This window comes from Salvelinus namaycush, chromosome 9 (genome assembly GCF_016432855.1).
Source record: "Salvelinus namaycush isolate Seneca chromosome 9, SaNama_1.0, whole genome shotgun sequence".
Classification (NCBI taxonomy): domain Eukaryota; kingdom Metazoa; phylum Chordata; class Actinopteri; order Salmoniformes; family Salmonidae; genus Salvelinus; species Salvelinus namaycush.
This window is the reverse complement of record NC_052315.1, coordinates 11,886,191-11,912,943: the sequence shown is the minus strand read 5'-3', so window position 1 is coordinate 11,912,943 and position 26,753 is coordinate 11,886,191. Positions and strand designations below refer to the sequence as shown.

General features: G+C 42.8%; 1 protein-coding gene across 6 annotated transcripts in view; it reads left to right on the top strand.

Annotated features, from left to right (window-relative positions):
• LOC120053672 (rab GTPase-activating protein 1-like) overlaps positions 1-26,753 on the top strand; it is a 148,949-nt gene that overhangs the window by 105,762 nt on the left and 16,434 nt on the right. For 5 of the 6 annotated variants that reach the window (XM_039000846.1, XM_039000845.1, XM_039000847.1 and 2 more), the window contains 2 exons: positions 773-814; positions 8,861-8,989. In XM_039000846.1, coding sequence (XP_038856774.1) covers positions 773-814; positions 8,861-8,989 — 171 coding nt within the window. Of the gene's footprint in view, positions 1-772; positions 815-8,860; positions 8,990-15,518; positions 15,630-26,753 lie in introns of those variants that run through there. The other variant, XM_039000850.1, reaches the window with a different exon arrangement.

Sequence of the window (26,753 nt, the reverse complement as noted above, 5' to 3'; positions counted from 1 at the left end):
ATTTTCTCACTCTGTCATTCATTCATCCATCTGTCTGTCGTTGTGCCCATGATGGAGCCCAACCTGTCCATGAGAGGGACGGTCTGTTTCTCTTCTCCTCCCTCCATCTGTCTCTCTCTCTCCCGGCCCACACCACTTGTCCTCTCCATCTAGTTCCGTCTTTCTTTTAGATGGTTGTCACTCAGTACTGTGGGTCCAGGTGCCTTTGTATCCTCAGGGGTGGGCGTGTTTCCATAGCGTTCCCTTGGGAACGTACAGTCCTTATTATCATCAACGGACCGTTTGCTTTGAAATCATATGAAATCATGAATGGACAATACAGACACTATGAAATCTGACAATATGAATCATGAATGGATGTTTGAAGTTACATAGATAGTATGGTACAAATACATAGATAGTATGGTACAAATACATAGATAGTATGGTACAAATACATAGATGCACCAGAAGTATCATTGTCATTTGTTTTATGTGTGTTTTTTCTTAACTCTCAACTCAGCAGTTTCATAAGTCAGAAGTCTTTTCATTTTGAAGATCATTTTCACTTTGCCAATCCATCACAATAAAAAAAAATAGACATTTTCTACATGGTTTATTGGCATTACGTTTACAAGATAAAGCAGCTGATATGAAGACAGTTGATGAGATGAAACACTTTGATTCTTTCCACTGTATGACATGTGTTTAGGTGATAGCTACAGAGCTGTGTGTGTGCTTAAGACCTGTGATAAATGGCAGTCATCTTCACCATGTTCTTCTCTTCTCCTAGGGTCTGAACGTCATCTTCAACGTGGCTCTGGCCCTCCTCAAGGTGTGATCGGCTTCCTTTCCTTTTATTCATGTACTGGGGGTTCAAACCATTCTGTAGTGGCTTCCTTTCCTCTTTACCGTAGCCACTGCCCAAGCCTGAAGCGGGGTTGTTTCGTACGCATACAGTCCACACTCAAGGTTTCCAAACGGCCAAACATTCAATGAGATCCAGGGATATGGTGCAACAAAAATGTTTATTCTTCTTATATCTAACAAAAAAAAGATTCTCCAATCAACTCAATCAGCTCTAACACATTCCTTTGATTTTCAATTAGACAAATCCTGTTATGCTATTGGACGATTCACACAACACAGAGGCCTAAGACTTCGACCTGCCTTTTTTGATTGCTATGAATCAGATTATATTAAGTCTTTTTGACCTCAACGGTCTTGAGGTAGAAGAAGTTGGCCTTAACCACAGATCCAGAATCAGATGAACCAACCCCGAAATCCAAAACGTTTAGAAGAAAACGTCAAAAAGGATGTTTTTGTGCTTTTTAACCGGAGTCAAGATACAGACCACCATCCTCTCTCTTACTTATGAACCATTTGACTGATTTTAAAAATATATCTATTTTTAGTTACTGTGGGGGGGGTTCTGCAGTGTTTAGTAAATACATGGGAAGAGCATCTCTGCTGTCAGAGTATGATGTTCTGTGTAGTACAGTGTGGATGACTGGGTTGTAAGAAAGTGGAATAGTTTGCCTATGTCTCCCTCTGCTGCCCATTTCTTCATTTTATTTAACCGTTATTTTAACAGGGAGTCTTGCTGAGACCAAGGTCTCTTTCACAGATGAGCTCTGTTTATCATCAATCAATCAAATGTATTTATAAAGCTCTTCTTACATCAGTTGATGTCACAAAGTGCTGTACAGAAACCCAGCCTAAAACCCCAAATAGCAAGCAATGCAGATGTAGAAGCACGGTGGCTAGGAAAAATTCCCTAGAAAGGCCAGAACCTAGGAAGAAACCTAGAGAGGAACCAGACTCTGAGGGGTGGCCAGTCCTCTTCAGGCTGTGCCGGGTGGAGATTATAACAGAACATGGCCAAGATGTTCAAATGTTCATAGATGACACACACACACACACAGAGACAATGTTCATAGATGACACACACACACACAGAGAGACACAGAGAGACACAGAGAGACTTAAATTCACACAAGACACCAGATAAGACAGGAGAAATACTCCAGATAGACTGACCCTAGCCCCCCGACACAAACTACTGCAGCATAGATACTGGCGGCTGAGACATCACTATACACATCAATATACACTAAAAGCATAATACGGTCATAGAAATCAAACACATTCTTCGTTAAAAAGGTACTAAATCAGCCTTTTGAATTTCCCTACAGGCACCAATTCATCACATTTTTTTTTAATAAGAGGCCAAAAAAACTAGTAAGGAGATTTAGCGAACTCAGTAGAGATAGATGTGATCTCCAGAGTTAACCGTCCCTGGTATCTTGTACTGTGGTAAAGAATATATTGAAACAAGGAGGGTATCTTGTACTGCGGTAAAGAATATATTGAAACAGGGAGGTTATCTTGTACTGTGGTAAAGAATATATTGAAACAGGGAGGGTATCTTGTACTGCGGTAAAGAATATATTGAAACAGGGAGGGTATCTTGTACTGTGGTAAAGAATATATTGAAACAGGGAGGGTATCTTGTACTGCGGTAAAGAATATATTGACACAGGGAGGGTATCTTGTACTGCGGTAAAGAATATTTTGAAATGGAGGGTATCTTGTACTGCGGTAAAGAATATATTGAAACAAGGAGGGTATCTTGTACTGCGGTAAAGAATATATTGAAACAGGGAGGGTATCTTGTACTGCGGTAAAGAATATATTGAAACAGGGAGGGTATCTTGTACTGCGGTAAATAATATATTGAAACAGGGAGGGTATCTTGTACTGCGGTAAAGAATATATTGAAACAGGGAGGGTATCTTGTACTGTGGTAAAGAATATATTGAAACAGGGAGGGTATTACTGCGGTAAAGAATATATTGAAACAGGGAGGGTATCTTGTACTGTGGTAAAGAATATATTGAAACAGGGAGGGTATCTTGTACTGCGGTAAAGAATATATTGAAACAAGGAGGGTATCTTGTACTGCGGTAAAGAATATATTGAAACAGGGAGGGCATCTTGTACTGCGGTAAAGAATATATTGAAACAAGGAGGGTATCTTGTACTGCGGTAAAGAATATATTGAAACAGGGAGGGCATCTTGTACTGCGGTAAAGAATATATTGAAACAGGGAGGGTATCTTGTACTGCGGTAAAGAATATATTGAAACAAGGAGGGTATCTTGTACTGCGGTAAAGAATATATTGAAACAGGGAGGGTATCTTGTACTGTGGTAAAGAATATATTGAAACAAGGAGGGCATCTTGTACTGTGGTAAAGAATATATTGAAACAGGGAGGGCATCTTGTACTGCGGTAAAGAATATATTGAAACAAGGAGGGCATCTTGTACTGCGGTAAAGAATATATTGAAACAGGGAGGGTATCTTGTACTGCGGTAAATAATATATTGAAACAGGGAGGGCATCTTGTACTGCGGTAAAGAATATATTGAAACAGGGAGGGTATCTTGTACTGCGGTAAAGAATATATTGAAACAGGGAAGGTATCTTGTACTGCGGTAAAGAATATTTTGAAACAGGGAGGGTATCTTGTACTGCGGTAAAGAATATTTTGAAATGGAGGGTATCTTGTACTGCGGTAAAGAATATATTGAAATGGAGGGTATCTTGTACTGCGGTAAAGAATATATTGAAACAGGGAGGGTATCTTGTACTGCGGTAAAGAATATATTGAAACAGGGAGGGTATCTTGTACTGCGGTAAAGAATATATTGAAACAGGGAGGGTATCTTGTACTGCGGTAAAGAATATATTGAAACAGGGAGGGTATTACTGCGGTAAAGAATATATTGAAACAGGGAGGGTATCTTGTACTGCGGTAAAGAATATATTGAAACAGGGAGGGTATTACTGCGGTAAAGAATATATTGAAACAGGGAGGGTATCTTGTACTGTGGTAAAGAATATATTGAAACAGGGAGGGTATCTTGTACTGCGGTAAAGAATATATTGAAACAGGGAGGGCATCTTGTACTGCGGTAAAGAATATATTGAAACAAGGAGGGTATCTTGTACTGCGGTAAAGAATATATTGAAACAAGGAGGGTATCTTGTACTGCGGTAAAGAATATATTGAAACAGGGAGGGTATCTTGTACTGCGGTAAAGAATATATTGAAACAGGGAGGGTATCTTGTACTGCGGTAAAGAATATATTGAAACAGGGAGGGTATCTTGTACTGTGGTAAAGAATATATTGAAACAGGGAGGGCATCTTGTACTGCGGTAAAGAATATATTGAAACAGGGAGGGCATCTTGTACTGCGGTAAAGAATATATTGAAACAGGGAGGGTATCTTGTACTGCGGTAAAGAATATATTGAAACAGGGAGGGCATCTTGTACTGCGGTAAAGAATATATTGAAACAGGGAGGGTATCTTGTACTGCGGTAAAGAATATATTGAAACAGGGAGGGTATCTTGTACTGCGGTAAATAATATTTTGAAACGGAGGGACCACCTGGAATTGTCCAATAACAACCACTCTAAAGCTCTCCTTTTTTTTTTTTTACATTTAATATATATTGTTCGATTTCATTACATTTTTATTTAAAACAGAAGTACAACGGCTGTGCTATTATAGTGTACTTCAGGTCAAATGTCAAGTCTATCAGATACTGTGATTGCAGTGCTATTGCTGACAAATTAACAGGCTAATCAATTAGTCTTGTACCTCAAACTATGTGTTACCATTCTGCGCTGAGAGACAAAATCCCATAACCCCCTGCCATTGGGAGTATTAATTTTGGACTAGGTTCAAAGAAATGTCAGTTAAATGCTGGTGATTAAGTGCTGAATTCTTTACAGTTCAGATTGTAGGCCAATGCATTGTTATAACATTTTTCTTTAAACTGAACTTGCATACTAATCGGTTGAAGAAATTGTCATGCACTGTAAATGTGACTTTTCGCCAGCATTTTATTTTGAACAACGTTGAGTCGCTGTGAAGGGAATGGGTTACGCTGATGATCACAGGGTCACCAGAAAGATGAGAGCGAACGAGGGAGCGCGAACAAGGGAGCTTAAAGAGTGGGTAGAAACCATGTGTGAGGTGAACCCAGGTGAACTAGCAGCTCCTGGGAGGGCTATGGTGATTGCTCTTCTATTTGAACCCGTACTTTGTTTCCACACACGGTCTCCTCGCCGATGATACCCATTACTGTCTATTGTTAGATTTTAAAAAGCCTCCAGCTACAACAAAATAGTACTTTCATGCTATTAAAGCATATATTGGTTGTGTGTGTGTGTGTGTCCGAGTGGTCAGGCATGACGGCATTATTCCCAGAGCCTCCCTCTCCTCCTTCCTCTCCCCCTCCCTTCTTCCCCTCTCTCCCCCTCCCTCTCCCCTCCCCTCTCTCCCTCTGTTTCTCTCCCCTTCCCTCTCCCCCTCCCCTCTATCCCTCTGTCTCTCTCCCCCTCCCTCTCCCTCTGTGCACTTACCCGCCCCTGCCGGTCTACCATAGTCCTTTAGGAGTGCACGGCAGCAGCACTAACATCTTTTAGCTGTTAGCAGTTAGCCATTAGCTGAGGTGTAGAAAAGGAGGAGGAGGGTGGTCTTACATTTTTTTCAGGGATGTCTACCGCGAGCGCGTCAACCCTCAGACCCCTCTATCATACCCTTCCCCTCTCCTTCTCCTCTTGTCTTCTAGCACCTCTCTGCCTCAGCATCTCAGTCACATGCTCGCTCGCTCGCTCTCTCTCCCTCCGCCCAGCCCCAGCCAGACCTCTGCATCAGAGCAGCTGTGTTAGCCAGTAGCATCGCAGACCCTTTAGCTGGGCGAGTCTTGAAGGCGAGAGGGGAAGGGAGAGGGAGGAAAAGGAAGGTGGGAGAACCGGTGTGGTTTCTCTCCACATGCCTCCACTAGCTATTGCCAGACCAAACCCAAACCTGTGGCTCCCCCGTTTGGCTGAGGCTTTGGACCAGTAGAATCTGACACAGCAAAGGACCCTCCTGCAAAGGACCTGGAAGGAAACCTTTACCTTGACTGGAAGGATTACTACTCTGGATGTGTTTCCTATGGAAGTCTGCTGGAGGTATTAGATTCAGGAGTCCTTTTTAAAGCCTTTGTGGATGTTTCTTCCTAATTGAACTCTGCTTCTGAGGGCCTTGGCTATTTCAATGCTCCTTTATGGGAGTAAAGGATTTCCTGACAGAGACCAAGACACACACACTCAAGCTTGTGTGTCCTGCTAAGGCTCCCTGTCAGAGCCTTCCCTACTCTGCCTCGCCCTGATCTCTACCACCACTACATCTGTTTCCTCTCTTGGACTCTGAGTCACCATCGTCCTTAAAGTCCGTTCAGCTGTTAACAACACAACGCCAAGACGTCACTGTTTGGGATGGAAGCAGCTTCAGCCTAAGGCGGCGTGGCTAATAGACAGAATCACTTCAGTCTCTTCCTCCCCTCAGCTTCCGATGTGTGTTACATCAGAAAGGACCGCTTCGGACGTGAAGGGACTACATCATTTGGAAGGGAGGGATGTTTGTGGACAGATTTTCTGAAGCAAACTCAGTATGCCCTGACCTATATGTCTATAGCGTTACCTCTCGGCTGAAGATAAAGAGGATCATTGAAGTCTGTCTTTTGTCCTTGTTAAGCCTTGGTCTCGGGTTTTGTCCTTGTTAAGCCTTGGTCTCGGTTGTGAAAAGAGAGATACTTGCTCTTTGAAGAAGGGAGGGGGATAAAAAGGTGAAGACCTGTCATCTGCTTAAACCGTCTAGCCTCGTGCCTGTCTGTTGCTAGGCAATGGCATGCCCCCCCTGTTTTGGGATTTGTTGTTGTTGAGAAAAGCAGATGAGTATCCTTGCACTGTATTTCCTTCCTCACCGTATCTACATTATGCCGACTGCGCTGGTCAGTTGTGATGAAGGGACTATAGTGTTGTCAGGTCGAGGGGCTATATCGGCTCTCTGACAACGGAGCTTACTGAATGAACCCAACCAACTCACTGATTCTCTGGTGCTCAACCCCACTGGATCCTCTCTACCTGTGGATCTATTCGTGGTGTATTTCTGCTGAGTTTGTGTTATTGGGGGACGACAGGCTTGGCCAGTCTATCGAGAGAACCTCTGATCCAATACCTCACTGTGTTGTGTGTCACTACCCGATGCGGAACTATCGACCTATTCTTTCCCCCTAAAGGTCACTGCTGCCATTCGTTAAGACCTAGCTTGAATTGCCAAACAGCCTAAGAGAATAATCTCTGCTGGACCCTGACCTGAAGTCTTGGTCGGATTGACCGATATTGGACTTAGCTCAGACCAAGCTGGGACTGCACGCTGGAGTCGCCCTGCACCCTGGCCACCCTGGCCCCAGAGCTGGAGCCTCTCTCCTCTCCGTCCTTCTCTCCCTCTCTTTCCCCCTCCACCCAACCATCACCCCCGGTCACTGCCATGCCCACCCAGCTACCAGCGGCACTGCGGATGGGCAGCTGGGGGTCAGAGGAAGGGGGTTCAGCGGAGGAGAAAGCTGGGGAGACAGACTCTGTCTGTAAGGTGATGGGGCTCCTGGGGATGGGCCATCGCCTCTTCGTCCCCAAACTACTTGCGGTGAGAGATGGACTGGATAGTGACTGGGGTTGGGGCAGGGACTGAGATAGGGACTGGGGCTAGGACAGGATAGGCATTAGGCCAGGGATGGGCAATCTTACCCTGCGAGGGCAACTGTTGTCCAACAACATACTTTTGTAATGTAGCTATATTGTTGAATTGTTCAATAGCTTGGGCTGTTAATTTAGTGTTTTGTGTGAATCATCATTATGACGATGCGTCATTATGCCATTGTGTGGTGATGTTACGTTCAGCCCTATTAACAAGGGCTTCAACCTGTTTTAAACACCCGTCTCACTTGAAATGACACTACCAGATATCTTGGATCAAAGTAGTATTACTCATGGTTAATGTAAAGGAAATTCCAGGTGAACCAAAAGGTGAGCAGTCGTCAAATCAGTCGGAAATAAATCCGGTTTATTACAAGTTGCAACATGGAGACAATGTCACAACAGAAGCAGAGAAACTGTGTAACGGGCCTCTTGGAGAAGGTCCTCCTCTGTTAATCACACAGCACTGACGGTACTGTAAACACCAGCACGAGGCTTGTAGGAAGTCACAACGTTGGCTGCTACAGAATCAGGGTGGCACAGATACATTATCAGTGTGCCCTCGACTCAGTCTGGTATCAAACTGTAACCATAACATTCAACACTGGTCGACGTTAACATTCAACACTGGTCGACGTTAACATTCAACACTGGTCGACGTTAACATTCAACACTGGTCGACGTTAACATTCAACACTGGTCGACGTTAACATTCAACACTGGTCGACGTTAACATTCAACACTGGTCGACGTTAACATTCAACACTGGTCGACGTTAACATTCAACACTGGTCGACGTTAACATTCAACACTGGTCGACGTTAACATTCAACACTGGTCGACGTTAACATTCAACACTGGTCGACGTTAACATTCAACACTGGTCGACGTTAACATTCAACACTGGTAGATTAGATGCTGGCAGTTAAACGGGTCAAAGGTAAAGCATCACTACTTAGTCGCCAACAATCTGTTCACTAAACTAAAAGTACTTTTATTAAGTATGTTAATTAAACACACATGGTTAACTCCTGTTTCCCTTCCCTCAAGGGAAAGCATCTGTCTGAGTCTTCCTTCACATATGATCATGTTTATTACATATAAATCCATATCAACATTAAATAAAATACAGGAAAATAACTAATCAAATCATTTCCCATTACAGTTGAGTACTATCATCTTTCCAACATTACAAAGTAAAGTGTCATAGTGTCATGTTTTCAGACTTCTGTCTCTGTCATATTCTATTCTATTGGCTGAGCTTGTCTTCTTTCTCCTCAGACATCCAAGGAGGACCTGCTTCAGACTGACTTTGAGGGGGCTCTGAAGTTCTTCCGGGTCCAGCTGCCCAAACGCTACAGGGCTGCAGAGAACGCCCGCAGGCTCATGGAACAGGCCTGTAACATCAAGGTAGGAACCATTATTCTCGGTTTTCTGTTCCCCCTGTTTTACACACTGCACTGACCACTGATCCAAAAGGGAGCTTATGCTTCCAACTGGGCGAAGTCCAGTTTTATTTTCAGATGTGAAAGTGTCAGTCTAGTTGAATTGCCTACATGACTTCTAAGCCAGGTTTGCCATAGTCTACCTAACAGGTTATGAGGATATTTACCCTTACCACTCAAGTGTCCCTGCACATTGTAAATATGGTATTGGCACTGACCCTGTATTTAGCTTACTTACTTTCCCGCGTTCGTCTTATCAGTAGTATTATAAAACTTTTTAAAAGTCAAGTATTTGTCATGTGTTTTTGTTCTGCTTGACTTTGTTTTATAGTACTACTGATATTGTTGGGACAGAGCAAGCAGGAAAGTCATTTCACTGTACTAGTGCACGTAACAACTTGAAACTTGATATTTCCTTGTAAACATACAGTTGAAGTCGGAAGTTTACATACACCTTTGTCAAATACATTTAAACTGAGTTTTTCACAATTCCTGACATTTAATCCTCGTAAAAATTCCCTGTTTTAGGTCAGTTAGGATCATCACTTTATTTTAAGAATGTGAAATGTCCGAAATAATAGTAGAGAGAATGATTTATTTCAGCTTTTTCCAACAATTGTTTACAGACAGATTATTTATTTTATAATTCACTGTATCCCATTCCCAGTGGGTCTGAAGTTTACATACGCTCAATTAGTATTTGGTAGCATTGCCTTTTAAATTGTTTAACTTGGGTCAAACATTGTGGGTAGCCTTCCATAAGCTTCCCACAATATGTTGGGTGAATTTTGTCCCATTCCTCCTGACAGAGCTGGTGTAACTGAGTCAGGTTTGTAAGTCGCTCTGGATAAGAGCGTCTGCTAAATGACTTAAATGTAAATGTAAATGTAGGCCTCCTTGCTCGCACATGCTTTTTCAGTTCTGCCCTCAAATTCTCTATAGGATTGAGGTCAGGGCTTTGTGATGGCCACTCCAATACCTTGACTTTGTTGTTCTTAAGCCATTTTACCACAACTTTGGAAGTATGCTTGGGGTCATTGTCCATTTGGAAGACCCATTTGCGACCACGCTTTAACTTCCTGACTGATGTCTTGAGATGTTGCTTCAATATATCCACATCATTTTCCTTCCTCATGAAGCCATCTATTTTGTGAAGTGCACCAGTCCCTCTTGCAGTAAAGCACCCCCACAACATGATGCTGCCACCCCTGTGCTTCACGGTTGGGATGGTGCTCCTTGGCTTGCAAGTCTCCCCCTTTTTCCTCCTAACATAACGATGGTCATTATAGCCCAACAGTTCTATTTTTGTTTCATCAGACCAGAGAACATTTCTCCAAAAGTACGAACTTTGTCCCCATGTGCAGTTGCAAACCGTAGTCTGTCTATTTTATGGCGGTTTTCTTCCTTGCTGAGCGGCCTTTCACGTTATGTCGATATAGGACTCGTTTTACTGTGGATACTTTTGTACCTGTTTCCTCCAGCATCTTCACAAGGTCCTTTGCTGTTGTTCTGGGATTGATTTGCACTGTTCGCACCAAAGTACATTCATCTCTAGGAGACAGAACGCGTCTCCTTCCTTGGCGGTATGAGGCTGTGTGGTCCAATGGTGTTTATACTTGCGTACTATTGTTTGTACAGATGAACGTGGTACCTTCAGGCATTTGGAAATTGCTCCCAAGGATGAACCAGATTTTTTTTTCTGAGGTCTTGGCTGATTTCTTTTGATTTTCCCATGATGTCAATCAGAGGCATTGAGTTTGAAGGTAGGCCTTGAAATACATCCACAGGTACACCTCCAATAGACTCAAATGATGTCAATTAGCCTATCAGAAGCTTCTAAAGCCATAACATCATTTTCTGGAATTTTCCAAGCTGTTTAAAGGCACAGTAAACTTAGTGTATGTAAACTTCTGACCCACTGGAATTGTGATACAGTGAATTATAAATGAAATAATCTGTCTGTAAACAATTGTTGGAAAAATTACTTGTGTCATGCACAAAGTAGATGTCCTAACCGACTTGCCAAAACTATAGTTTGTTAACAAGACATTTGTGGTGTGGTTGAAACACTTAGACTTGTTTTAATGACTCCAACCTATGTAAACTTCCGACTTCAACTGTATTTCCTTCTCTCAATATCTTCTATGTGGAATGGCACACCACATCCGCAGCCTGTCAGTGTGTGGTTATAGATGTTCACTGTACCTCCTACCTCCTCCCACATGGAGAATATATTGAGCTGAGGCTGCCTGCGCACACACGTGTGTGCTCGTATGTTGTGTGTGCTCGTATGTTGTGTGTGCTCGTATGTTGTGTGTGCTCGTATGTTGTGTGCGCTCGTATGTTGTGTGCGCTCGTATGTTGTGTGCGCTCGTATGTTGTGTGCGCTCGTATGTTGTGTGCGCTCGTATGTTGTGTGCGCTCGTATGTTGTGTGCGCTCGTATGTTGTGTGCGCTCGTGTGTTGTGTGCGCTCGTATGTTGTGTGCGCTCGTATGTTGTGTGCGCTCGTGTGTTGTGTGCGCTCGTGTGTTGTGTGCGCTCGTGTGTTGTGTGCGCTCGTGTGTTGTGTGCGCTCGTGTGTTGTGTGCGCTCGTGTGTTGTGTGCGCTCGTGTGTTGTGTGCGCTCGTGTGTTGTGTGCGCTCGTGTGTTGTGTGCGCTCGTATGTTGTGTGCGCTCGTATGTTGTGTGCGCTCGTATGTTGTGTGCGCTCGTGTGTTGTGTGCGCTCGTGTGTTGTGTGCGCTCGTGTGTTGTGTGCGCTCGTGTGTTGTGTGCGCTCGTGTGTTGTGTGCGCTCGTGTGTTGTGTGCGCTCGTGTGTTGTGTGCGCTCGTGTGTTGTGTGCGCTCGTGTGTTGTGTGCGCTCGTGTGTTGTGTGCGCTCGTATGTTGTGTGCGCTCGTGTGTGTGTGTGTGTGTGTGCGCTCGTGTGTGTGTGTGTGTGTGCGCTCGTGTGTTTGTGTGTGCGCTCGTGTGTTTGTGTGTGTGCTCGCTCGTTTTGTTTTTTGTGTGTTTAGCTTGCTTTGCAACTGTCTCGGTGGCAAAGCAGGGAGCCCTTCTAGTTTTACAGGAAGGAAGAAGAGCGTGATGGAAGAGATAATTCTCTCCTTCCGCACCCATCCCTGCTCTCTGTATGCATCTCTGTCTCCCTCCACCTCTCCCCTGTGTATGTCTAATGACAGGATATCCTGAGTGTAGACACTCTGCATACGTTATTATGTAATTATTGCCTCGTACAAGCTTGTCTTTAAAAGCTTCTGGAAGAAAATTATCTGCTAAATGTTTGAGTAATATTACTTCACCTTATCACGTACTGACATGATGTAAAACAATTGTGCTCGTGCATGCGCACACACACTGCACTTGCAGAACTGTGGTGTTATATGCCAGTGTGCGATCTTCTGAGTCATTTTGCGCAGAGAAATGTATTTGCTGTTTACACCGAAGTGTACACATCGTCAGATAGAGGATGGACTGAGAGAGGCAGGCTTTAGGACCGCGAGAGAGAGAGGAGAGGGAATGCTAGAGCGGTTAGGCGGGCTTTGCATTGACTTCAGTGGACAAGGTGAGCTGAACAGGTGCATCCATGGTCTGCCTGCCACACAGTGAGTCAGCAGCAATATGACAAGGAAATGGAGGAAAACTTCAAATCTGTCTTTTTGTACATTCTGGATCTACTCCAGTGTCTAGAGAGAGACACTTTATCTGGGAGAGAGAGACTCCGTAAGCATAGCCTTGCTATTGAGAAAGGCCGCCGTAGGCAGACATGGCTCTCAAGATAAGACAGGCTGTGTGCACACTGCCCACAAAATGAGGTGGAAACTGAGTTGCACTTCCTAACCTCCTGCCCAAATGTATGACCATATTATAGAGACATAATTTCCCTCCGATTACACAGAACCACAAAGAATTCGAAAACAAATTCAATTTTGATAAACTCCCGTATCTACTGGGTGAAATACCACGGTGTGCATCACAGCAGAAAGATTTGTGACCTGTTGCCGCAAGAAAAGGTCAACCAGTGAAGAACAAACACCATTGTAAATACAACCCATATTTGTTTAGTTATTTTCCCATTTGTAATTTAACTATTTGCACATAATGACATTTGAAATGTCTTTATTCTTTTTGAACTTCTGTGTGTCTAATGTTTACTGTACATTTTTATTGTTCACTTTTGTTTATTATCTAGTTCACTTGCTTTGACAATGTTGACATACGTTTCCCATGCCAATAAAGCCCTTAAATTGAGAGAGAGAATCACCTTTGGGTGGAGACACTCTGCAGTGGGACTGAAGAGACAGATGGAACCAGCCTGTACTCTGAGCCTGCATGGCTGTTTGTTTAGCTTTAACCACTCGGAGGAAATCAAATTGACTGGCGGCTAAAATAAGGTCTTGACAGTGATTGTGGTGGCCATCGAGTCTCTTGGGAGCTTAACGTGTAATAGCAACCTTCTGAACATCTGACTGACTGGCCTAGGAACTGCTGTGTAATATGAGGGACTTTCATGCTCTGGGGCATCCAAGCAACTGCCTTGACTCTGACCTAGTGCAGGGAGAAATTGTTAAACTGTTATCAACCACTCTCTCCCTTCCCCCTCCTCACTCAAGGGAGGACCATACAAGAAGCAGCGTTAGCACGTCGACCCCCATTGATCTCCCAGAAGACACACACACACCAGAATGGCACAACCGTGTGTGTGTGTCACAGGACCCCACCACTCGTATGAATTGCCTGATTGGGCAACAGCAGCAGCTCTCTTATCTTAGGATTTCAATTCTCTCTTCAATGTCCTCTGAAGTGACATTGTGCCTGAGGTGTTTTGACAGAGAAGAGCCTAGTCTCCAGAATTAGCCACTCTATTTTTGCATCTTGTCCTTTTTAAACCCTTTTTTCACATCTTTTTGTGGAAGATGTGTGTGCATGCGTGTTCCCTTCTCTCAGGAGACAAATCTCACGGTGTGAGTCCGAGAGATACTCTCATCACAGAACTTGGTGTCGTTAGAAGGAACGAAGCACGGTGTCTACTGGCAACTACAACCATCATACCCTGTCAATGGAACTATACTTCCCCATGGACAAGTGCAGAGTTGAATCAGTTGATGATATACCTCATATGTTCATGAGTGCCAAGGAAGGAAATATAAGCCAGCCTGCTCAATTTATGTTGTCCTTACATTTTTTCTTTGATGTCTGAAGCGGATCAACTTGACTCCTAAGCAGCTTAGTCGAGTACAAGAATTCACTGGCACCTGCTAGTTGGGGAGCGATGCTAAGCTTTCAGCGACTAACAACCCCCCCGGATTATGGGGAAATTATTTACATTTCACAGCCCTTAAACACCCCAAGAACAATGTTGAGGAAACTTTGAGACATTTCCAGGACAAAAATAAGATTTATCGACGCCTTGGAACATTTAGGTTTTAAATCCATTTAAAACCAACTCGGGCATGATTTGATTGATTAATATTTATTCTGCCTGCCTTTGACAACCCTCTGGGAGACGTTTCATGCTCAGCAGTTTCACCATTTAGAAGAAGTGGAGACGGAGAGAGCAAGAGAGAGGAAGAGAGAGGGAGTGGTTGCTGTTTCTTAGACACTACTCCCTTGAGAGAATGAAGAAGGAATAAAGGATGAGAATGTTGTATACAGTGCCTTTCCCCACCAGGGACATCTCCTAAGAGAACTGGGCCGAGTCTCAGCAGGAACAACTGAAGCTAACGCTAAAGCTTACCACGGTGGGGTCCTGATAAGTCAGGCTGCAGGCAGCGCTACAGACAGCTGTGTGGTTTAGTTTTTTTGTGTCACCTTGAATTCAAACATCAGACTCGCTGTGCCTGCAGTCGTTTTTTTATTTTTGTTCACATTGTTTCGTTTTCAAACTTTTTGGGGGAGGACAAGCAGTGTGTGACGTATGTAGACTGCGGAGTCACTTAACACATCGAGTCATTGTGGTTTGTCTGACAGCTCCAACACTTCCTCACACACACTGAAACACACAGTTGAAGCGTGTGTTGGTGTGTGTAGCCATCTCCGAGTGCGTCTAAACCAAACTTCATCTTACTAAGACTGAAGGGAGTGGAAAATAATACCGGGAGTGCAACCCGAGAGGAGCTGGAAAAACGCCACGGATTGGAGGACTAACAAATGTAGGAAAAGAAGAAAGGAGGAGGAATACCAGCCTGGCGGTTCTGAGGAAGAGGGGGAACGAAAGACACACTATCCTCCTCACAACACACTTGAGAACACCAAGCATCAGAGGGAGAGAGAAATACAACAGGTGTGTTGTTCTGCAGGGCTCCTCCCTCCCTCGCTCCATCACACCCGCCCTTAGGGGCGTGGCTTGTACCTTGAGGGACAGTGAAAGAGGCCAGTCACTCCTCAGGCTCTCTGATAGACCTGTTGACTCCTCTCTTCCTCTCCACTCCTCTCTTCCACCTCTTTACTCTTTTCCACTTCACCCACCTGTGGAATATACTGCCCTGTGCCAAGATGATGGAAGAGATCTCTATCACGGTGGCGTACGACGCCCACGTCATCAATCAGATCTGTGAGGAGGATATCCTGGCTAGCCTGGTGGCCCTCTCCAAGCCTCCCAAACCTGTGGTAGGTCTGTCCCTCCTCAGTCCTGGCTACTTTGGCAACTCAACTCTGTTCATGCACTCTTTTACTGCCTGAGAACGGCTAAAGGAAACACTGCTTTCTTTTTTCAGTAGCGAGAACTATCTTTCCTACTGTCTTGTAGGAGACGGTGTAGATTGAAATACATTTGTATTCACGTTGTAGTTATAGTTCAGTGGTTGTCAGTGTGTTCTCATGGAAATCTTTTCCCCCTCTCCAGTCAGCTTAACCTCAGGATACTAATGAAATTACAACTGTCAGTTTGTTTAAATTAAAGATGGATTACTCTTCACCCAGCATGTATACCTGTGTGAGTGTGTGCGCATGCATGCATGCATGTTTGAGATTGGTCATCGAAGTCAAAACATGACCCAGTTTTTCCTGAAATGGCTGTTTTGAATCCTTAGGTATGTGCAGTCATTTCAATATTCAAATGCTTTCAGCCAGGTAAGGCAGGCACCATTACGCCACAGAGCTAGCCAATATTCCCCCTGTGCACAGTCTGTCAGGTCTAGTAGAGAACACTGTGCTTGTTTCAGATTCACAACATGCATTTCCTATCAGCTGGGCTCAGTTCCATGGCTACTTCTCACATTAGGTCATCATCACGCATTGAAATTCAAATCAAGAACCATTTTCAACACTCTGAATTGAGTTGCAATGGATTTCTTGAATTGCAAGTGACCCCAACATTGACATACATGCTTTTTGTTTTGTCTATATGAGCGATAATGTGTTCTTTCTTACACGTGGGCACTGTGCATACGTTCGCACGTGCCTTAACTGTGTATTCTGTGAGGGTCTAGTATTGAACAGGAATGTATAACATTGTACTGTAATCTCTAACTGTTGTGTGCCTGTGGGTTATAGCCGGCTGTTGTACTAGTAAGAAGTGACTGTACATAGGTTATCACTGGAGAGCTGAGCCTCATGAACACTGGCATATTCTAACAGTGGCTCAAGGTTAGCTTATACTTAGGCTGTGTCCCAAATGGAACCATATTCCTTATATAATGCAATACTTTTGTCCAGTAGTACATTACTTAGGTCATAGGGCGCCATTTAGAACTCAGACAGTCTGTTTTGGTTCTCATTGTTCTACATAGCCCCCAGCTGTCACTGCCTCCAATATACACTGTACAGTTGAAGTCGGAAGTTTACATACACCTTAGCCAAATACATTTAAACTCAGTTTTTCACAATTCCTGACATTTAATCGTAGTAAAAATTCCCTGTCTTAGGTCAGTTAGGATCACCACTTTATTTTAAGAATGTGAAATGTCAGAATAATAGTAGAGAGGGGGATTTATTTCAGCTTTTATTTCTTTCATCACATTCCCAGTGGGTCAGAATTTTACATACACTCAATTAGTTTTTTGTAGCATTGCCTTTAAATTGTTTAACTTGGGTCAAACGTTGTGGGTAGCCTTCCACAAGCTTCCCACAATACGTTGAGTGAATTTTGGCCCATTCCTCCTGACAGAGCTGGTGTCACTGAGTCAGGTTTGTAGGCCTCCTTGCTCGTACACGCTTATCAGTTCTGCCCACAATTTTCTATAGGATTGAGGTCAGGGCTTTGTGATGGCCACTCCAATACCTTGACTTTGTTGTCCTTAAGCCATTTTGCCACAACTTTGGAAGTATGCTTGGGGTCATTGTCCATTTGGAAGACCCATTTGAGACCAAGCTTTAACTTCCTGACTGATGCACCCTCACAGCAAAGCACCCTCACAACATGATGCTGCCACCCCCGTGCTTCACAGTTGGGATGGTGTTCTTTGGCTTGCAAGCCTCCCCCTTTTTCCTCCAAACATAATGATGGTCATTATGGCCAAACAGTTCTATTTTTGTTTCATCAGACCAGAGGAAATTTTTCCAAAAAGTACAATCTTTGACGCCATGTGCAGTTGCAAACCGTAGTCTGGCTTTTTTATGGCGGTTTTGGAGCCGTGGTTTCTTCCTTGCTGAGCGGCCTTTCATCTTCACAAGATCCTTTGCTGCTGTTCTGGGATTGATTTGCACTTTTCGCACCAAAGTACGTTCATCTCTAGGAGACAGATCGTCTCCTTCCTGAGCGGTATGACGACTGCGTGGTCCCATGGTGTTTATACAGATGAACGTGGTACCTTCAGGCATTTGGAACATGCTCCCAAGGATGAACCAGACTTGTGGAGGTCTATACATTTTTGGCTGATTTCTTTTGATTTTCCCATGATGTCAATCAGAGGCATTGAGTTTGAAGGTAGGCCTTGAAATTCATCTACAGGTACACCTCCAATTGACTCAAATGATGTCAATTACCCTATCAGAAGCTTCTAAAGCCATGACATCATTTTCTGGAATTTTCCAAGCTGTTTAAAGGCACAGTCAACTTAGCGTATTTAAACTTCTGACCCACTGGAATTGTGATACGGTGAATTATAAGTGAAATAATCTGTCTGTAAACAATTGTTGGAAAAATTACTTGTGTCATGCACAAAGTAGATGTCCTAACTGACTTGCCAAGACTATAGTTTGTTAACAAGAAATTTGTGGAGTGGTTGAAAAACTTGTTTTATTGACTCCAATGTAAGTGTATGTAAACTTCCGACTTCAACTGTATATGCAAAAGTATGTGGACACACTTTCAAATTAGTGGATTTGGCTATTTCAACCACATCCCGTTGCTGACAGGTGTATAAAATCGTGCACACAGCCGTGCAATCTCCATAGACAAACATTGGCAATAGAATGGTCTTACTGAAGAGCTCAATGACTTTCAACATGGCAACGTCATTGGATGCCACCTTTCCAAAAAGTCAGTTTGTCAAATTTTCTTCCCTGCTAGAGCTTCCCCAGTCAACTGTAAGTGCTGTTATTGTGAATTGGAAACGTCTAGGATCAACGAAGGCTCAGCTGCGAAGTGGTAGGTTACACAAGCTCATAGAATGGGACCGCCGAGTGCAGAAGCACATAGCACTTAAAAATCGCCTGTCCTCGGGTTGCAACACTCTCACTACCGAGTTCCAAGCTGCCTCTGGAAGCGTTGTCAGCACAAGAACTGTTCGTCGGGAGCTTCCTGAAATGGGTTTCCATGGCCGAGCAGCCACACACAAGCCTAAGATCACCATGTGCAATGCCAAGCGTCGGCTGGAGTGGTGTAAAGCTCGCCACCATTGGACTTTGGAGCAGTGGAAACGCGTTCTCTGGAGTGATGAATCACACTTCACCATCTGGCAGTCCGACAGACAAATCTGGTTTGGTGGATGCCCGGAGAACACTACCTGCCCCAATACATAGTGCCAACTGTGAAGTTTGGTGTAGGAGGAATAATGGTCTGGGGCTGTTTTTCATGGTTCGGGCTAGGCCCCTTAGTTCCGGTGAAGGGAAATTTTAACGCTACAGCGTACAATGACATTGTAGACAATTCGGTGAATCCAACTTTGTGCTCGTCTCACACACAGTTTGGGGAAGGCCCTTTCCTGTTTCATCATGACAATGCCCCTGAACACAAAGGAAGGTCCATACAGAAATGGTTTGTTGAGATCGGTGCCCATGATTAATTAATGCCCATGATTTTGGAATGAGATGTTCGAGGAGCAGGTGTCCACATACTTTTAACTTTGGGAATATATATTTTATGGCATATTTTAGATTTGGGATATCTCAACGGCATATTTTAGCATAAGAAATATTATTTCACATGTTTAAGCGTTGGAAATACGTTTTGTATGGGTCATGGATAAATGGCTAGATAGGAAGCTACTTCAGAGATGGCGAAATTTTTGTGGATAATGTTGAAATTATCATTGGTTTTAGTGAGCGACATTAGACGGCTATCGTTAGCTGTGTTTTATGGGCCTGTTAATAGTCATAAAGGGGAATGCTGATGGCCTATATACAACTTCAATGGAAAAAGTGAGGGTGAAATAGTGTCATCTTTTGCCACTTTCAAGGCTGTCTGTGGTCAGATATGACTGATAGTGCGAGGGGAAGAATGAGTGTGTTGGGGGAAGAGGAGGACTGGGGCGAGTGGGCTGGAGGGGGAAACCTTGTGCCGTCTTTTTCAGAAGGTTCCATATTATGTTGTCATCTGAAATCAAAACTGTAGGGGTGTATGGAAGCTTTGTGTGGTTTTGTTTTTTGGCTCGTGCTCTTTCTCTGCAGGTCAATTTTGCAAGTCACTTCACACCTTCGAGAGACGGTTGGGCTACTCATCAGCTCTCGCTATCTCTCTCGCTCTCTCTCACTCACACACACACACACATGGACAAGCTTCTATGGTATATTATTTTTCAGATGAAAGCTCTTTCATCAGCAGAATTTCGCTCTATTTCTCGACTTCTTTCTTTCTCCTTTTCATATTGTTTTTAGATAATGGCTCCTAGGGCGGTGACAATACCATGGCAAAAATGAAAACATCAGGCAGACCAAACTCGTTGGTTTTTTAAAATCCTGCAGTATGTAAAATATTGTGTTCTATAGCTTGGAAAATAAATATATGTGACTCTTGATGACAACATTATGATGTTTGTTTCCAACATTCAGGGTGTTTTCCTAAATAACTCAAATCTGCGTCCTTTTTTTGGTTTACTTGCCATGATACTAACGGGCGTTGCGATACTGGCGTAAAACGGCCCTAATGGCTCCCTTCTCTCTACCCTTCTCCCCTCACGTCCCATAGCTTGTGTTGGTATCTTACCAGGGCGTCACACACCTGAACACACACTTGTGTTCAGTCGTCAGGAACAGAAGGGCCGAGGGGGATGGAGAGTCCTTTCGTAAAGTTCCTATTGTTCACTGGGTACAACCAAGACCAGTGGAGCATAAACAATGCTGATAGGCTATCTTATCAACCACACACATCTATTAGCCCTTTACAAGTTACAAAATACAGCAAGGAACAGGTTTGACTGCTTCTAGAACTGTTTATGGATTCCTGTCTGTAATAATATATTACATCAGGACTGGTGAGTTCATGGTGTCCATATATGTTATAAGACACTGGGCCTAGCATGCTATCAGGCTGAGAACAAACGATATGGGAAGATGGCTTGCTAACAATGGAGTATCTGTAGTAGGGATGTATTGTGGGTAATTGATAACCTAGGGGAGGAATATTTGCCACCCTGGTCCCACAGGAAAAGGGTCAGGTGTACATTATGCATGGCTAAGCAGGCTATTGAAGAAAGGTAATGTCCAGGCAACAGGCTGTTTAATATCCTCATTATAAACCCAGTACAATATGTCCTCTTTATAAACCCAGTACAATATGTCCTCTTTATAAACCCAGTGCGATATGTCCTCTTTATAAACCCAGTACAATATGTCCTCTTTATAAACCCAGTGCGATATGTCCTCTTTATAAACCCAGTACAATATGTCCTCTTTATAAACCCAGTGCAATATGTCCTCTTTATAAACCCAGTGCGATATGTCCTCTTTATAAACCCAGTACAATATGTCCTCTTTATAAACCCAGTACAATATGTCCTCTTTATAAACCCAGTGCAATATGTCCTCTTTATAAACCCAGTGCGATATGTCCTCTTTATAAACCCAGTGCGATATGTCCTCTTTATAAACCCAGTGCGATATGTCCTCTTTATAAACCCAGTGCGATATGTCCTCTTTATAAACCCAGTGCGATATGTCCTCTTTATAAACCCAGTGCGATATGTCCTCTTTATAAACCCAGTGCGATATGTCCTCTTTATAAACCCAGTGCGATATGTCCTCTTTATAAACCCAGTGCGATATGTCCTCTTTATAAACCCAGTGCGATATGTCCTCTTTATAAACCCAGTGCGATATGTCCTCTTTATAAACCCAGTGCGATATGTCCTCTTTATAAACCCAGTGCGATATGTCCTCTTTATAAACCCAGTGCGATATGCATATTTTTACTACATTCCATACAGGATATATACAACATTGACCTCATGACACAAGGCAATGGGACGTAACTTCTCACAAACCAGTGTTTTCATCCCAACCACCACCTATTGTGTGACTGTACCCTTGAGAGCCTCTTGACGACTCCAGTCACTGTATAACTATGGTAAACACAGGCAAACCCACCCATACTCTCTTTCTGTCTCTCTATCTCCTCTTTCTCAGGCTCTCATCTCGCTTTATCTCCTTTCTCTAAATTAAATTTCAATTTAAGGGGCTTTATTGGCATGAGAAACATATGTATACATTACCAAAGCAAGTAAAATAGATAAACAAAAGTGAAAAACTTTTTTTTACATTAAACATTACACTCAAAAAAATTCCCAAAGAATAAAGACATTTCAAATGTCATATTATGTGCAAATAGTTAAAGTACGAAAGGGAAAATAAATAAACATAAATATGGGTTGTATTTACAATGGTGTTTGTTCTTCACTGTTTGACCTTTTCTTGTGGCAACAGGTCACACATCTTGCTGCTGTGATGGAACACTGTTATTTCACCCAATAGATATGGGAGTTTATCAAAATTTAGTTTCTTTTCGAATTCTTTGTGGGTCTGTGTAATCTGAGGGAAATATCTGTCTCTAATATGGTCATACATTGGGCAGGAGATTAGGAAGTGCAGCTCAGTTTCCACCTCCATTTTGTGAGCAGTGTGCACATGGCCTGTCTTTTCTTGAGAGCCAGGTCTGCCTACGGCAGCCTTTCTCAATAGCAAGGCTATGCTCACAGAGTCTGTAGTTTGGGTCAGTCACAGTGGTCAGGTATTCTGCCACTGTGTACTCTCTGTTTAGGGACAAATAGCATTCTAGTTTGCTCTGTTTTTTTATTAATTACTTGACACATTGGAAAGAATTATCTTTTTGTTTTCTCATTATTTGGATGGGTCAATTATGTTGGTGTCCTGGGGCTCTGTAGGGTCTGTTTGTGTTTGTGAATAGAGCCCCAGTACCAGCTTGCTTAAGGGACTCTTCTCCAGGTTCATCTCTCTGTAGGTGATGGCTTTGTTATGGAAGGTTTGGGAATCGCTTCCTTTTAGGTGGTTGTAGAATTTAACGGCTCTCTTCTGGATTTTGATAATTAGCGTGTACCGACCTAATTCTGCTCTGCATGCATTATTTGGTGTTTTACATTGTATACTGAGGATATTTTTGCAGAATTCTACATGCAGAGTCTCAATTTGGTGTTTGTTCCATTTAGTGAATTCTTGGTTGGTGAGCAGACCCCAGACCTCACAACCATAAAGGGCAATGGGTTCTATAACTGATTCAAGTATTTTTAACCAGATCCTAATTGGTATGTTAGTTTTGATGGCATAAAGGCCTTTCTTGCCTTGTCTCTCAGGTTGTTAATGGCTTTGTGGAAGTTACCTGTGGCGCTGATGTTTAGGCCGAGGTATGTATAGTTTTTTTGTGTGCTCTAGGGCAATGGTGTCTAGATGGAATTTGTATTTGTGGTCCTGGCAACTGGACATTTTTTGGCACACCATTATTTTTGTCTTACTGAGATTTACTGTCAGGGCCCAGGTCTGACAGAATCTGTGCAGAAGATCTAGGTGCTGCTGTAGGCCCTCCTTTGTTGGGGACAGAAGCACCAGATCTTCAGCAAACAGACAATTGACGAAAGATTCTAGTAGGGTGGGGCCAGGTGCTGCAGACTGTTCTAGTGCCCTCGCCAATTTGTTGATATACAGTGGGGCAAAAAAGTATTTAGTCATCCACCAATTGTGCAAGTTCTCCCACTTAAAAAGATGAGAGAGGCCTGTAATTTTCATCATAGGTACACTTCAACTATGACAGACAAAATGAGGGGAAAAAATCCAGAAAATCACATTGTAGGATTTTTTATGAATTTATTTGCAAATTATGGTGGAAAATAAGTATTTGGTCAATAACAAAAGTTTATCTCAATACTTTGTTATATACCCTTTGTTGGCAATGACAGAGGTCAAACGTTTTCTGTAAGTCTTCACAAGGTTTTCACACACTGTTGCTGGTATTTTGGCCCATTCCTCCATGCAGATCTCCTCTAGAGCAGTGATGTTTTGGGGCTGTTGCTGGGCAACACGGACTTTCAACTCCCTCCAAAGATTTTCTATGGGGTTGAGCCACTCCTTCGTTGCCCGGGCGGTGTGTTTGGGATCATTGTCATGCTGAAAGACCCAGCCACGTTTCATCTTCAATGCCCTTGCTGATGGAAGGAGGTTTTCACTCAAAATCTCACGATACATGGCCCCATTCATTCTTTCCTTTACACGGATCAGTCGTCCTGGTCCCTTTGCAGAAAAACATCCCCAAAACATGTTTCCACCCCCATGCTTCACAGTAGGTATGGTGTTCTTTGGATGCAACTCAGCATTCGTTGTCCTCCAAACATGACGAGTTGAGTTTTTACCAAAAAGTTCTATTTTGGTTTCATCTGACCATATGACATTCTCCCAATCTTCTTCTGGATCATCCAAATGCTCTCTAGCAAACTTCAGACGGGCCTGGACATGTACTGGCTTAAGCAGGGGGACACGTCTGGCACTGCAGGATTTGAGTCCCTGGCGGCGTAGTGTGTTACTGATGGTAGGCTTTGTTACTTTGGTCCCAGCTCTCTGCAGGTCATTCACTAGGTCCCCCCGTGTGGTTCTGGGATTTTTGCTCACCGTTCTTGTGATCATTTTGACCCCACGGGGTGAGATCTTGCGAAGAGCCCCAGATCGAGGGAGATTATCAGTGGTCTTGTATGTCTTCCATTTCCTAATAATTGCTCCCACAGTTGATTTCTTCAAACCAAGCTGCTTACCTATTGCAGATTCAGTCTTCCCAGCCTGGTGCAGGTCTACAATTTTGTTTCTGGTGTCCTTTGACAGCTCTTTGGTCTTGGCCATAGTGGAGTTTGGAGTGTGACTGTTTGAGGTTGTGGACAGGTGTCTTTTATTCTGATAAGTTCAAACAGGTGCCATTAATACAGGTAACGAGTGGAGGACAGAGGAGCCTCTTAACCTCTCTGGGGCAGGTGGGACGCAATCGTCCCACCGGCCAATAGCCAGGGAAAATACAGCGCGCCATATTCAAATAAAATGATATAAAAATCAAACTTTCATTAAATCACACATGTAAGATACCAAATTTAAAGCTACACTCGTTGTGAATCCAGCCAACACGTCAGATTTCAAAAAGGCTTTTCGGCGAAAGCATAAGATGCTATTATCTGATGATAGCACAACAGTAAACAAAGAGAGAAGCATATTTCAACACTGCAAGCACGACACAAAACGCAGAAATAAAATATAAATCATGCCTTTGACGAAATTCTTTTGTTGGCACTCCAATATGTCCCATAAACATCACAAATGGTTCTTTTGTTCGATTAATTCCGTCGATATATATTCAAAATGTCAATTTATTTGGACCGTTTCATCCAGAAAAACACAGCTTCCAACTTTCGCCACTTCACTACAAAATATATCAAAAGTTATGTAAACTTTACCAAAACATTTCAAACTACTTTTGTAATACAACGTTAGGTATTTTTAAACGTTAATAATCGATCAATTTGAAGACGGGATGATCTGTGTTCAATACAAAAGGAAAACAAACTGACGCAAATTTTTTCGTAACGTGCCTCTCTCAAAAAATTTACTTCATGTGACCCTCATTTACGATAGCCCTACTTCTTCATTACACAAAGGAATAACCTCAACCGATTTCCAAGGACTGGTGACACCCAGTGGAAGCGGTAGGAACTGCAAGCAAGTCCATCTGGTGTCTCTAAGAAAACTCATTGAAAAGACAGTGACATCAAAAAAATAAAAATTCTGAATGGTTTGTCCTCAGGGTTTTGCCTGCTACATAAGTTCTGTTATTCTCCACAGACATGATTCAAACAGTTTTAGAAACTTCAGAGTGTTTTCTATCCAAATCTACTAATAATATGCATATCTTATATTCTGGGGATGAGTAGCAGGCAGTTGAATTTTGGCATGCTATTTATCCGAAAGTGAAAATGGTCTGTGAGAGCCAGAAATCTTGCTTGTTTGTAGGTGACCAAATACTTATTTTCCACCATAATTTGCAAATAAATTCATAAAAAATCCTACAATGTGATTTTCTGGATTTTTTTCTCTCATTTTGTCTGTCATAGTTGAAGTGTACCTATGATGAAAATTACAGGCCTCTCTCATCTTTTTAAGTGGGAGAACTTGCACAATTGGTGGCTGACTAAATACTTTTTTGCCCCACTGTATATATGTTGAAGAGGGTGGGGCTTAAGCTGCATCTCTGTCTCACCCCACAGCCCTGTAGAACTAAATGTTTAACCGCATACTTGTTTGTGAATATGGATTTTATGATGTTGTATGTTTTTCCCCCAACACCACTTTCCATCAATTTGTATAGCAGAACCTCATGCCAAATTGAGTCAAAAGCTTTTTTCAAATCAACAAAGCATGGGAAGACTTTGCCTTTGTTTTGGTTTGTTTCTTTGTCTATTAGGGTGTGCAGGGTGAATATGTGGTCTGTCGTACGATAATTTGGTAAAAAGCCCATTTGACATCTGCTCACTACATTGTTTTCACTGAGGAAATATATGAGTCTGTTAATGGTAATGCAGAGGATTTCCCCAAGGTTGCTGTTGACGCATATCCCATGGTAGTTATTGGGGTCAAATTTGTCTCCACTTTTGTGGATTGGGGTGATCAGTCCTTGGTTCCAAATATTGGGGAAAATGCCAGTGCTTAGGATGATGTTAAAGAGTTTAAGGAATTTGTGGTGTGTATTTTATCATTTAATTTAAGATACCATCAACACCACGGGCCTTTTTGGGTTGGAGGGTTTTTATTTTGTCCTGTAGTTCATTCAATGTAATTGGAGAATCCAATGGGTTCTGGTAGTCTTTAATAGTTGATTCTAAGATTTGTATTTGATCCCGTATATGTTTTTGCTGTTATAGGGCCAAAAGGTATGGATAAACCACTTCTTCAATCATCTCCATTTTGGATAGATAACTCTTTGTGCTGTTTGTTTAGTGTTTTCCAATGTTCCCAGAAGTGGTTAGTCTATGCTTTCTTCAGTTACATTGAGCTGATTTCTGACAAGGCTCAGGTTTTCTGGGTCTCTGTTTTTGCTTGGATAGGTTTCTGAATTTCTTTCTTAGGTTTTTGCATTCTTCATCAAACCATTTG